Genomic DNA, 15,482 nt, shown 5'->3' on the forward strand with positions numbered 1-15,482 from the left:
TGCACCTAACTTTTACAGTATTAAAAAGTAGGGGGTAATAACAAAGTTAAATGTAGGGCATCTTGTCAGTCGCTCTGTCCTTTTTACTACTTTAAGATTAGCAGATAGCAATTGCTGCTGATACTGAAAGCTAGAATTGAGGTCAGATTTTGGTTTTGCGATATGATCTGTGTATGCCCTTTAGATGCCAGAGAAGGGTAGGGACGATGCCAATGCCCTCTCTGAGATTTCTCCCATTACATTCTATTGCAGCAAAAGGGGCTAGAAGACCAGAATGCAGTGGAAAAATAAAGAAAAGAAAAGGAAAATAACTGATGACTATCTCTGCTGCACAACATATCCCGGGGGATTTACCAGTGTGAACCTTTCTAAATCTCAAGAACAGAATACATTTTCTTACGGTGACACAATTGCCGAACAGTAGCAATATTATGTAGATATTAACAGTTTATTATCTGTTGCCTGAAATCACCAAAACAATTTGGCAGTTATCTCTTACCTCCAACAAAGTTTCAAATCGACTGAATCTTTCCTGTTTTGCAAGCATGTCACCAATGGTCATCTGTAAAAACAATCAAACATATCTTACATAAAGCAAAGTGCAGGATACAATAGTGGAGGTTTCTCACTGTTGAAGTTCTGGAGAATTATCTCCTGAATATTCACTTTAGGGTTCCCATAGGGGTCTTCTGCCCTTCCGCAGGGAAAGCTTAGCAGCTTTTGCTTAACAACCAAAGAAATCCTCTATTGCTCTCTATACTCAAAAATCCCTACTGATGATATATTATCATGTATATAGAATGCTAGTGATATATTATGTGATATATATATATATATATATATATTATAACATTGGAGAGCATACCCTTCAACATTTGAAAGTGCCAAAAAGGGACAGGGGGTGTAGTCAAGTGGGCAGGGCATGGATGGTGTGGTTAAAGCACACTGTTTAGACACCATTGGCTAAAGTGGAAACACAGAGCCCATTTAGGATTTTACAATAACACATTTTATGCACTATTAATAATTCCAGATATGTTCCCCAGTAATAATTGAATATCTAACATGCAAGATGCCACATCTCAGTTTTTCAAATATAACAAAGATATCAACAGAATAGGAGACTTTTGAGGTATCCAATCCATGAAGAGTATACACACAGATAAAACCCAAATTATTTTTTTTTGTTTGGCTTTTATCTATGTGTTACTTTTTGTAAATTAGATGCCTTTAATCCCTTATCTTTGCCATATTATACACTAAAAATAAAACCATTGCATGTAAACTGTCAATGATTATTTGTTCTGTTGGCGGTTCTATAATAATAAATTGAATTGACAATGACATTTGATAATTGTCAAAATTCTATATAAGCAAACAAAATTTCTTTTTTTAGGAATGGGATATTGGAATAAGTTCAATACAGCAGACTAATTTATTATTTTCCTTTCCATTTAATCATTTAATGAACAAGTTAAAAATTGTAACATTGCACCATATCCCACACCTAAAATACATAATGTCACATAATGTAATTTTTCAGATAAAAATGTTATATTTTTAATGGCTGATATCTTCTTTTTTTAACCAGGAAAAAACAAAAGGCTGGGGAACTTCCTGGATAGGAAATGGGTCCGTGCCCCCCCCCCCCCATCCATAAAAAGGTCCTCTGAAAATTGAAGGAAAGGGGCAAAAAGCATGTAGTCACCTCCTTTTTAGAGAAACCAGACCAAACATGGCAAGGGCCATCTTTGGGGGAAAGGGCTTCTGGTCTGTGGGTGGGGAGCCTTTTTGAAATCTGGAACCCCCCTTTAATAATAGGGCCCCTAGATATCCACCATCCCACCCTGAGAAATGAGTACAGGACATATAGCCCCTTACCCATTCCCAAAAAAATGTCTTCAAACCAAACTCTTCCCTGGATAGGTGAATGGAAGGAGCATCTATTGTGGGCCCCTGTACATAAGCTGATGGAGAAAGTGAGGAGTGCTGAGATCCTCATTGTCTATCTATTGAGCACTAGCACTATCTGAGCTGTTGGCATTATCTAGTTGGAACCCTCAGAATTGCACCTAAATGAAAATCAGTACCTAATGCGTCTTGGTCATTTTACACAGCTTTCTATAAATATGGTACAGCTTCCAGGAAACCGCTAGCACAGCGAAAGTGTGATGGTTGGGAGCTATGTGAAAGTAAAAGTTAGACTGTTTGTTTTCCATTTTGGATATCATGTAGAACAGTTACAACCTTTTGTATTGATCTCTCTGTGCTGTGAAAATTATCCTATCTATCTCCTTCTGTAACATTTATCGGGAAAGAAAGTGATGAGAAATACAAAATTTTACAGCTGTCACCATAACAGTAGGTGAGGAGAAATCTCCCAATCGGGACAACTGTTCCAATGAGAATTTTGTCAGAAGGAATGCTCCCTAAGACTATGTACACACATGCAATAATTGTCATGGGAAAGGATCTTTCACGATCCTTTCCAACGACAAATGACTGCACGATGCATGCATAAGTGTTGTGTGCCGCTCTGCTCTCTGGAGAGGGGAGGGGAAGAATGGTGGAGCAGCACCCCACTGTGCTCTCCCCCTTCACTTTCATTACCATTGTTCCCCATTCGTCGATCCAGATTCTCATCTGATACACGCCAGATTCTCATCTGATATCAGCCCTAAGGTGATTATTGGACGAGAATCATCTGACGTGTGTATGTTGCTTTACTTTAGAGAGATATTCTCTCAGATTTCCTTCCAACTCACACAGTACCTCGAACAAAAGTAACATGGTATAAAAATGTCAGGACAGTTTTTATTATATAAGGGTTAGAAACTATGTAAAGTACTCAATGTTGTCTTTGTCCTGCACATTAGATTCTTGTCTTTTCTTTTTTATTTCATTATTATAAGACAGAGCATGCGATAGAAGAAATCTCTGCACTTTCTGTCTATTTGGTGGATGTCAGTATTAAGATTTCAAGGAAAGGGGGACACTGGCAACAATAAAAATGCATTCTAGTAGATTGCCTTGTGTCCCAGTGAGGATTTCCCCTCACTTCATGGCCCAGCGACTGGTGCCACACATAAGAGGAAGAGAAGTAAACATTTGGCTGGAGATTTACAATTGTGAGAATAGTAAGAGCTGATGCACAAATCCTCATACAGGCTGCAGTTTTAAATTTAGATCAGTACAAAATTAGAATAATACAATTATAGAAATACCTGTTCGCTTTCAATCATTTCTGTGCTGTCATGTGGAATAAATGAGTTGATAACATGGATAATGCCGTTAGCTGCCGGTAGGTCTGCTCTTGTAATTCTGTAAGTTTCTTTAGGGTCCGAGGATTTAAAAAAACCCTGTGTAGTATAAGCATTATTTAGTATCTTTTTAAGAAATACACATGCAGATACATTTAGTAATAAGTCATCTTGTTGTAAATAATATAAAATAATATAGACAGTATTTACCAGCCATATTTGCTCAGTACAAATGCTGGTTATTTGTCTTGATTTATAATGCTATACATGGGGTGGTGCTTTTCTGCTCCTTCTAATAACGGAATTCTTTTTATTCACTGACCCACTAAAAACAATGCACAACATGATATCCTAGCTCAGCAGCTGTTAACTAGAAAGACTAAAATATACAACACAAGGGATGGATATGCAAGCATATGTTTATGTAAAAGTAAGATCCAACATTATTATAAGGTATTAACAAATATACAAATAGGTAATACTATACCAAATTTGCTTGGAAGAAAGGGATTTGCGGAAAAAATGTGATTAAACAAACTTGTTTCTTGTTTATTTTTATATATGATGTTTTTAATAATGGTATAGTAATACATATTTGTTAATAGGTATTTTCGGGATTGGGATTATTTTAAAGATTAGTGTTGACCATTAAGTTTAAGTTTAGAGTAAATAAATATTTGCTCTATAATTTTAAGGTAAATGATGCAATGCACAAACATAAGACAGAACAAAACTGTGTGTGTGTGTATATATGTATATATATATATATATATATATATATATATATTTATTATATATATATATAAAATATATTTATATTAACAGAGGTTAATGTTTCACTGCTCCAAAATCTTAAAACAATTTTTTTTGATTGGGGCTCATGTTAATTTAAAGCTTGGGAAACACTTTAGGATCCCAGTACCGGACCCAAGGTTGTCAGAAACTAATACAATGCATTCTCTCCAAGGATTAAAAAATATATATTACTATAAAATTCCCACTATAAATTTTACTTATAAAGTGTCCCACTAGCATTGATGTGCTCCTATAGTATTGTACTATGTTACAGTAAGTAGTGTATGATTAGTTTTTTTAGCCACAGGTGTCTAAGGCTACACCTTTGCTTTACCTTTTGGGCATTTTACGATTTTTTTTTGGAATGTCTCAAGAACCTTTAAAGAAAACCCCATTTTCTTTCTGTCTCCATTATCATACATAAATTTTGGATAATCTTTGAGGACTCCAAAAGCAATAAAAACTTCAAATAGTTTCTAAAATGTTCCTACTGTCCTGCCCTAAAGTGGAATATTTCAGTAAACAAGACCAAGCATTACAGAAGCACTCCACCTTCAGGAGTTATCTTCGCCTGATCCGTGCATTAGGCTGCTGGATTTAAGTTAGAGCAGCATGTTTATGGCCAGCCTAAATGCTTCCTTAAAAAGTTATTGTAGTTTCTTGTTCAGCAAATTGCTGTTTTTATACTTTCCATATAATACATATTGTACATTTGAAGGGGATAAAAGCATAATAAAGCTTTATCAAATGTATCTATCAACCTGCTATATCCAAATTAATCAACTAAATGGATGACAAACTGTTTGTCCTTAAGTTCTTGCATTAACCATTGTTCAACAAGAACCTTTGAGGAGTTTTAAGTAATAGCATGGGAGCTCTTAATACAGGAGTGGTAAGAAAAGGAACAGAAGTGGAAGAATGTAAGGAACAGGGAGGGTGTGGGAGGAAAGGAAGAGGAAAATCAGGGGAAAAAGGAAGTAAATGGGATTTTTGTGGTTGGCTAGTGATAAGAAAGCTATGAATGCGGTATAGGGAAAGAACATTGTCTAATTCAATGTTTACACTGTACAGCAGTGACAGGTTCTTACCTTTATTGAAAATTTCAGGACATCTCCACCTATTGTCCACAGTTGACCAATTTTCTTCAAATCGTTATTCATGTACAGGCCAGCAACAATGTGAGTTTTGCAAAAAAATTTAGATGTGGTCTCCTAAAATTATAATTAAAAGTAATTAAGAAAAGTTTTGTGTTGTAGGAGGCGAATTGAAGGATTATAGATCATTTTATAAGTTTATAAAAGAACCATTCGAACTGTTTATTTAACCACCTGGGCGTTACACTGATGTCTAGATTTCTGTTCCAAAAGCGTTACACTGTTTTTCATGAAATTTTGTTTTTTAAATTGTAGACCTGTAACTTACAGAAATATGTCCGAATACAGGACTTTGTATTGAATCCAATACAAAATGAGAACAAAATTCAAACTCTCATTTTGTATTGGATTGAATACAAACTCCTGTATCCAATCCATTTGTTAAAACTTGCAAAACTTAAGAAAACATAAAAAAATGTTTGCCCTGAAAGTGGGGTCTGTATCTGCTTTGATCTAGACATGGACATGACGGAGATAACAACATAAAAAACAGAAAGAAGGTTGATCAGTATCGGGGGGTGTGGAGAGTGATAAGGAAGGGGAGAGACTGGAGCCCAAGGGAACATATGGAATACAATAGGGGACACTCTGTCATTGACCAGTTCATATGACCAAGAACATTTGTCTTCAAATATTAAGGAGTGAGACATTGAACCCCTTGGGTGAGTAATAAGACACCCATAGGTCCCATCAGAAATTGTTTTTTAAGTTATGGAAGTAGACAGCAATGAAGCCTGTGTCACAAACTAATGGGTGTTAGGAATGCGCAAACATTAACAAAACAACAATTATGTAAATGCCTAATATAAATGCTGTTGCATTTCAAATGTTTTATACTTTCATATCCAGCCAGCACATTGAGCTTTTGCCTCCTTTTCACATGTTTACTAGATTATACTCAACTGGTATAGTAAAATTCAGTTAATTTTAGAGTTCATTAGCGCAAGCTAAAATGCATGCAAATCTAAGTTTAACAACCTAAATCATGTGTTTAACAACAGGTCCATGTGTTTCAATGGCAGTAATTGATTCCTGTTAGGGAATGTTTGCGGGAATGTCGGATTCCCTGATTTATAGATAGAGGCCAAACAGTATGTATGCAATGTAAAAATAAAGGTATAAAACATGACAAAACTTAAAGAGTAAAAAAAAAAAGACAAAAACAATCGACCCTAAATCTTCATACTTTAAAGCCAAACTTCAGCTATAAAACTCTGGTAAATTGCAGAAATGTATTTATTAAAACCACAGTAAAAGATGATAGTGTAATTTCTCGAATTTTACTTATTACAGTGTTTTGTAATTGTATGTTCAGCTGTACTTAAACTGGAAGAGGTACTATATAGGAGCACAAGCATAAGGCCTGCATATGACTGGGTGTCATGGGGAGACAGGCAGATGAAGGTTGGGTGGACAGGCAGGTGAAGGTTGGGGGGGCAGGCAGGTAAAGGTTGGGGGGACAGGCAGGTGAGGGTTAAAGTAAAAACTTATTTAGCTTAAGAAAAGGCCAGGCATGGGATTGGTGAAGGGAAGGAGTTGTAGGAAATAGATAGATAGGAAAGAAGAGTGGAAAAGGAAGTTAGCCAAGGAAGAAGAGAGCTAAAATGTCCAACTGCCCCTTATTTGTGGTTTTTGGTGGTCCCTAGATGGGCATCCAGACAGTGGGAGTCCTGTGGCTTGATGGCAGTCATTGGTTGGTAAGTGGTGAAGGATCTATTTATAAAACAGGTGAAGTGTTTTCTATGTGGTAAGTTTAATAAACTGTGTAGTGAGCCAAGGAATAATGACTGGAGAAGGGTCATGGTTAATTGTTATAATTCCCAAAGTGGTACATTTCTAACAGGGAATAACATTATTTAGATTGTTGTAAATTTAAAGGCAGTATGGTGGGTGTTACTGCTTCAAGGTCCTGTAACCCCATTCGCGGTAGCTGAATATAGAATCTAATCTGATGTTACATTAACGTTACTTATGGTATTTATGTTACAATGTTTCCGGTGCTATGATGATGCTTTGGTTTATTGACCAGCTAAGGTATTTGTAATAAAAGGCTGCCATGGCCATTTTGGCCTATAAATGTTGTGTTGAGTCTTTGGGAAATAAAGTCAGAAATTTGGGAATGAGTCCTCACCTTCTGTGTAACTGTCTGTATTCGTCTGTCATTTGCAACCCCTATTTATTGTACAGCGCTGCGTAATATGTTGGCGCTATATAAATCCTGTTTATTAATAATACTAATAATATTATTATATTATCATATATGATATATGATATTATCAATAAAATACAGTGCAGGGGCTACAAACCTCTGAGATACCTCAGTCACGCCTGTATAAAGAGCAGTTTAACTTTGAAAATACTTTGGAAAACATTTAGCCAGACTGTAAAAATATTCCAATAGAAAATAAATGAGTCAGAAGTTATCAGACAATAGCTCAGTTCTTACATGGTTCGCACTTACATTCATTTTACTTGCTTTCATAAGAGGAACAAATACTGTGAAAGGACCAAATTTCCTTAGCGTCAGTGCACACCCTTCCTCTGTTGAAAAGAAAATCCTGATTACATGATGCATATGCTTACACTGAATAAGTGTATTTATTTTATTCTAAAAAACAGCATTTTTCCTGATATGTCAACGTATGTCAAGAGACGGTTGGTCCAGAGGACAGAGATATAAGTAAATTGTTGCAGTAGATTAACATGTGAACTGAAGAACATTCTATTGGTTAATAAATAAAATGGTAACAACGCAAAAAAAAAGTAAATATTGCTAATGGTTTGTAGAATGGACACACAGTACAAAGAGTAGGTAAAAATAAATACTGTATATATTTAGTATAAATAGAGATTTTGTTTTGTTTACCTGAAAATGCGATTTGGAAAAAAGACTGGTCATACCCTGGTCACACCATTTGATGGCACTGTGCACTCACGTAAAGTGTATAACAAACTTGCCATCTAAGATATATTAAAATTTGTGACACACTTTAAATGAGGAAACAATGCCATCTACTGGTGGCCAACAGCCAAGCACAAAAGACTGTCTAAGTTATTTCCTTCTAACTGCCTGTAGAATTTACTGGACCGATAACAATAGTAATGTTTCCCCAATGATAGACAAAGTAGAAAAAAATACTCAGCCAAGGTGTTTCGTCTTCCCTACACTATTTAAAGCTGAAAATAAATGGCTTTACATATACTTTAAATAAAAGCCCCAACTTACCAAATATCCTTAATGCTCCAGGCTTTTTTCTCATGTCTGTATTTTCAATGTTAAGCTTCTGAATCTCATACAAAAGACTTCCATAGCAATTTCTGCCATCCCCTATTTCTCCTTCCATGCAAACACACCTAAAAGATACACATGTACCAATTTATTTTCAACACAAAACATTTTATTAAAAATTTAGCAGGTGAAAATAATCAAATGTATACAGTATATACCAAGCTGAAAAAAGACTGCTTTAGAAACAAAAACCTGTAACTGGAAATCTGACCTGTATCTAATATAAACCTGGTTCTGTCTTACAATGATTGGGTCATGCAGGCTGAATTCATTAAAGAAGACCTTTCCAATGTGAGATTATGTAAACTTTCATTTCTGACCTGTTTTTAAAAAATCCCACTTGCCCGGTTGATGTTCTCATCCTCTGTCTTTTTTAGCTTTTGAATCACTGACCAAGAACGAGGATACAAGTCAAGTTTTTTTAGTTTATTGCAGCACAACATGTTAACAGCAGGCTTAAGGTGCTTTACATCCAGATAGTAAGCACATTTTACAGTTTACATATCTACTCAGTGGTGGGTTGTTGTTATTATTATTATTATTACGCAGTATTTATATAGTGCTGACATATCACACAGACCTGTACAAAGTCCATAGTCATGTGACTAGCTGTCCCTCAAAGGAGCTCACAATCTAATGTCCCTATCCATAGTCATATGTCATTACCATAGTCTAAGCTCAATTTAATGGGGGAAGCAAATCAACCTAACTGCATGTTTTTGGAATATGGGAGGAAACCTGAGTACCCAGAGGAAACCCACGTAAACACAGGAGAACCTGCAAACTCCATGCAGATAGTGTCCTGGCCAAGATTCGAACCTGAGACCCAGCGCTGCAAAAAGGCCAGAGGGCTAACTACCGAGCCACCTTTACTTCTGCAGGGCCCTCGATCCCTCCACAATTGGTTTCAATTTGGTCCCGCGCCGTCCTGCATTCTGTTTTTGTTGTGGGTGGAGGAACCACCAAATGCCGCCAACTTCTGGATGATCTCGCAGGGGAGATCAGGTGCCATTTCCTCCTGTAAATGTAAAAAAAAGCCAATCTCACACAGTGAGATTGGCACTTTTTTTTACATTGCAGGAAAAGCCCTTTTTGCGCATGCCCAAGATTGGCACTTGTAGAATATAAACAATTACGATGTGCAGGTCATCTAAAACTGAACTGTATTATATAATTAATTGTACTTTTAATAAATCAGGCCCAGTGTGCCTTCTCCCAGCCACCAAACCTGTTGCTGCTTATTTAAATATACAAACTGATAAATTATCTAATCTGTTTTCTCATCCTTTCCCTGTCAAACCACGTGCAGCAACAGAGCTTGATTCACTCACTGCTGATTAGGGAATTGGCTTGCATCAAAACAAATACTTATATAAAATTATAAAATACTTAGTAAAAATGATGAAAAAAATTATTTATTTATAAATATGAATCAAAAACAGAATGAATGAATATTTCCAAAAACCGGTATTTCTTACTTGTGTTTTCCAGGAGACACTACTTCGCAGTGTGCACTCTTACCACAAGTGAACGATCCACATATGTCAGGCATAGTGCATTGAGAAGGTACACCTCGACTTATCAATCCAGGCAGACAACTGCAATAAGACTGGAAGTTACCGATAGTAAGTACAAAGAGCTCAAAAATGTCAGCAGGCAGCAAGATTTAAGTTAAATTATACATGTAATGCTTTGTTCTGGAGTGCTTGGAAATTCTTATCAGGATAAGGATTTATTGTGCATCTCCTTTTGCTGAGTTGCATTATCCAATGTTTATCCTGTCACATTGGAGAAGTGGAACAATATTGTTCTAAAAACTCAATATGAAGAATTTTTAGCGTAGGACATATACGTTTGCAGGGGCTGTGTTTAAAAAGTCAATATTTTCAAACTTTAAATTATGAAAAAGCCTAGAAAAATAAGTAAGCAAGTGCCAAGTTGTGTACATATATACCCTGATAATTTTAATAGTGAATGTATTATACTACAATACTATAAAGTGAAAAATAGAAACATACACAACCTGTTATATGCCTGCTAAAAGATAAATGGTAATAATTATAGGTTCAAGTGGACCTTACACCAAAATAATAAGTATGTCTCCCTTCTCCTTGTTAAAACACCACATAAAATTACAATAAAGTGTAGAATATAAAGTTAGATAGTATGCTTCCTTTTCCATAGTTTCTGCCCAATGTGCCCAGAGCCCAGGTTCAGGTATGATCCTTTAGGGAAGGGAGTTTTGATGAGTCGCCCAAATGTTTTTAGAACACTCAACAAATCCTGAGATCTCGTTTGAACAACACTCCTGTACTAGGAAGTGTGGAAGAATAAAAGTTCTGGGTATTAACTACATTTTTTGTCCCCCAGTTTTCAATAATGTGGTGTTTTAGCAAAGCACGGAGGGGACACACAAAATGAGTGGACCTAGCTTGGAGTGCAAGGCCAGCATTAAAATCAGTGGCAGGTTAAAAAAAAGTTGCCTCTGAATTTGAAATATCGATGTCATTAGAACTGTGTTGCTTACCTTTCCTGGACTTCGAAATACACATCTAGTAGTATTCTGTGGACATCCTCCATTGTTAAGTGAACATGGATTAAAGGGTAAGCATGTCTTTCCATCCCCATAGTAGTCAGGTTTACAGGTACATTTGTACTGGCGTGGCCCCAGTACTTCACAGGTTGCAAATTTGCTGCAGGGTGTACATGGGTTCTGGGCTGTAAAAACACATATGATAATATAAAACAAATGACAAATGTTAAGCCTAAAATGTATCAAAACCCCAAACACTTAAAAGGGGATGCAACACCAAACCTTACTAGATAACATGCACAGCAAAACCCTTACTGTGTTAACTGGATTAAGTTTACTGGCTTGGTAATTTAATTTACTGGATTAACATTCTAAAATTCTATATATCATAAACAACTGCAATTTCTAAAAAATAAAATATTTGTTTTTGTATATTATTAATTCATTGTTGCAGGGTTATGGTTTTCTTCCAGCCCTTTTATTAATATTATTATTACACAGTATTTATATAGCGCCATCATATTACGCAGCACTGTACAAAGTCCATAGTCGTGTCACTAACTGTCCCTCAAAGGAGCTCACAATCTAATGTCCCTACCATAGTCATATGTGGCTGCATGTTTTTGGGATTGTCCCTACCATAGTCATATGTGGCTGCATGTTTTTGGGATGTGGGAGGAAACCGGAGTACCCGGAGGAAACCCACGCAGACACGGGGAGAACCTGCAAACTCCATGCAGATAGTGTCCTGGCTGTGATTCGAACCTAGGACCTAGCTCTGCAAAGGCCGGAGTGCTAACCTCTGAGCCACCGTGCTGCCCTTTTATCTATTTCTTGTCTGAATGCTTACATTCTAGAAACGGCTACATGGCATTTATCAAAATAGATTTCCTGATGGTGATACAAGTAAATGATATCTGCATGAATATAAGGGTCACTTGCAGTCTTTATAGCTTATTTCACAAGTTAACAACACACAACAGGGAATCAGAGTGTTGTCACCCTATAACCAAACCTTTTTAAAGTCAAAATCTCCATATAAAAAAAGAATTAAAACAAAGGACATCATTTTTTTTTTTAAAGAAACCTGGTGCCAAGCACTTACGTTTGCAGACATTGTTCTGTTTATTGTAGCCTGGCATACATTCACATTTAGGTTGTCCTCCTGACTGCACACAGCGCATGTCTGCTCCACAGTTCAGTGCTTTGCAGGATAAGGACTCTGAAAAGAGACAATGCACAGCAAGAGCACAACAGTGAACATAAACCATATATTTTATAGCCCATCTATCACATAATAAAAGCCTGTTTACCTAGATGACATGTGGAACCCATATAGCCAGCTTCACATATGCAACTTCCGTCTCCATTAATTCCATTTTTACAAATCCCATGTTTGCACTGGCAAGCTAGAAAAAAACATTTGTCATTGCACATACTGACATAAAATAGTAATATTTACTCAACTCTTATTTTTTAGTAAGGGAAAAACATATAAAGCACCAATAGCAACAAATCAGAATACATCTGTGCACATATAAATAAATAAAGAGGAAAGAATGGCTCTTTGTATTTTTGTAACCATAATTCTGAGTACATTATTTTTATCTTGATACATTATACACATATTAGCCCATTTATCATCATATGTTGTATTTTCCATACATCACTGTGAATTTGCAATTTAGTCCTGTTTTTCAATTACCCTGCCACTACCATGAAGTAACAACTCTAGCTATGTAATAAGTATTCCTAGTTATGTTATTATTCTTACTGTTTTACTTGTACTACTATTATGTTATTGTTCTGTTTCTTATTGTAAACGTTTAGTACAATCTCTACCTTCCCCTGAGGAAGCCATTCAAGCGAAACACCGAGAACGAAAACAAACCTATGCTTTACACAAATTTGTTAGATAAGATTGTATGCTTTCGATACTGTGCATTACAAATGTACCCATGTGCAACTTAGTTGAGCTATGTAAAACTTGAAATCTATATTGTAAACATATAACGACTATCTAAACTACTGAAGTTGCTATAAAGAACCATTCCTTCCTCTTTATTTATTTATATGTTAATTAGACATAAGGCTTTGCAACCATAACTTGCGGAGAATAGGAACAAATGTCTTTTGGGCTCTCTACTCTTAAATTACACCTGTACACAGACTGGCTCCAATAAAATAAATTAATATTGTTCGTTTACTAGGTGAACCATCAGTTACCATGGCCTTTAAAACATGTCTTTGGATGATTTCATCCGACTCCATCCTTATAAGAGAAAGAGATCCAAGCCATGTGAAGACAGGATCTTCATTGAATTATTCTACAGCTTTTTTGGATTAGTATATTGCTGCATTATAATTATATATCAACACTGTACCTTCTCCAATGACACTTCTTTTTTTTTTCTTTCTCATGTTATGACGTTCAGGATACTTGTATTATTCACTCAATACTGGCAGATATGTTATCTTTCGTTTCATGCTGAGTCTGTATTTTGTATTTGGTTTGATTCAAAATTTTAAATAAAGAATGTTTAAAAAAAATAAAACATGTCTTTGCCATGAATCAGTAAAACATAGGTTTGCATTAAACAAAAATCATACAATGCTCCTAAACACTTCTACATCCATACACAGTATACCCATAGCACATACAGTGTACACTGTAAAGCTTATTCAGAACCATGGCATCCTTGGCATTATTATTATTACACGGTATTTCTTTAGCGCCATCATATTACATAGCTCTGTACAAAGTTGATAGTCATGTCACTAACTGTCCCTCAAAGGAGCTTACAATCTAATGTCTCTACCATAGTCATATGTCATTAATGTAGTCAAAGGTCAATTTTTTTTTTCTTTTTTAGGGAGAAACCAATTAACCTAACTGCATGTTTTTGGAATGTGGGAGGAAACCGGAGTACCCGGAGGAAACCCACACAGACACGGGGAGAACCTGCAAACTCCATGCAGATAATGTCCTGGCTGGGAATCGAACCTGGGACCTAGCATTGCAAAGGGCGGGGTGCTAACCACTGAGCCAACCTGCTGCCACAACCATGGGGAATAACGATCTGATTCTATGTATTCTGCTAAGAATCTTTATGCCCCTTTCCCATCCTTGCACAAAGCATGCACTTATTATCATCTGGAGAGAAGGACCAGATACTGTAAATGGAAATGAATGGCAGACTATGCAGTGAAAAAATTATATATAACAGCTAACCGATTTATTTATTTACATGGTAATTATTGATACCAGGGAAAAAGGTTGAATAGTGGGGGGTGTAAAGTTTGGGTAAAGCACCATTTAATATTGCCCTCCCTACAAACATTCCACTGTATATGCCCAACAGTAAAACTTTTACTATTTACTAACTTACCAGAGTCACATTTGTCTCCATATAAAAATGGATCTGAACATTCATTGCATGAAAAACCAGTAAATCCCTCCTGTAAGACAATGAATACATTAAAATCATAATTATTGTTAATAACTTATAATAAAATATGGGCCAAGTAGTTATCAGAAGTATTATAATAAAAATAAATATTCAAGCCCTTCCCTTTTTCCCCAATTCTCCTCTCTTTTTCTTGTTCTGGTAGCGCTTATTGCTTGTTTCCATTGATATGCCATTCCTTTTTCTTTTTTGCTTTAATACAATTTTAATGAGTTTAATGAGTTTTCAATACTATAATAATATTAGAGAAGGTTTAAAAAAGTTATTCAAATAAATATATTTAATATTTTTCCCCAGATGCATTAAATACAAACTTTCCAGTGGATGGTGACAATTTAGAGATACATAGAATAGGGTAGCTCAGCCATTCAGAGTCGGGGTTCTATAGAATCCCAGTGTTCCTCCTACAGTTTCTTTAATTATGGCCGATTCTTCAGTGGTAACAAAGGTTGGGAAACGATGCTGGACAAAATTAGGTCTACCTTGAAGGCAACCAAACATTGGCACTCAAATGGTGACTCCAGCAAGGGTGGGACATTCTACAATGCCGAGAACAGCTGAATCCCTTGAATGAGTCACTGTCAGGTCTATCTTTCTGTCAACAAATATTGTGAATAAATATAACTTTGTTTTGGGATTCAAACAGCCCCCTTATAATTCCATGTCCTTCAGGAGCTGGAAGATCTGTACGAAAGGTTGTACAAAGTCTTAAAATTGCTAAACAGATATATCATTGCTAGAACTCTAATATTTGGAATGTTAGAATGTCAAACTTCCAGGTCCCTAACTTCCACAAATGATAGTTTATGCAGAAAGTTCTGATTAGGTAAGGTAACCAGGGGGTGGTGGGAAAGTATTCACTGCTCCGGATGCTTGCCACCTTGAGAATCATGAAATGTATATAGTTTTATTTGTTATTGAGGCTTAGCAAGCTCAAATTGTAGCAGCCTAATAAGCTAATGTAAGCACATCAATACAGCAGTC

At 36.0% G+C, this 15,482-nt stretch overlaps 1 protein-coding gene across 1 annotated transcript in view; it reads right to left on the reverse strand.

Moving 5' to 3' along the window:
- Window positions 1-15,482, reverse strand: part of STAB1 (stabilin 1) — a gene marked incomplete in the record, with an annotated part of 106,666 nt that overhangs the window by 74,075 nt on the left and 17,109 nt on the right. The window contains 10 exon segments of the mRNA XM_072421052.1: window positions 500-562; window positions 3,225-3,359; window positions 5,144-5,266; window positions 7,671-7,750; window positions 8,436-8,563; window positions 9,977-10,107; window positions 11,026-11,216; window positions 12,137-12,253; window positions 12,345-12,440; window positions 14,421-14,490. Of these exon segments, the coding sequence (XP_072277153.1) occupies window positions 500-562; window positions 3,225-3,359; window positions 5,144-5,266; window positions 7,671-7,750; window positions 8,436-8,563; window positions 9,977-10,107; window positions 11,026-11,216; window positions 12,137-12,253; window positions 12,345-12,440; window positions 14,421-14,490 (1,134 nt within the window).

This window comes from Pyxicephalus adspersus, chromosome 8 (genome assembly GCF_032062135.1).
Source record: "Pyxicephalus adspersus chromosome 8, UCB_Pads_2.0, whole genome shotgun sequence".
Classification (NCBI taxonomy): domain Eukaryota; kingdom Metazoa; phylum Chordata; class Amphibia; order Anura; family Pyxicephalidae; genus Pyxicephalus; species Pyxicephalus adspersus.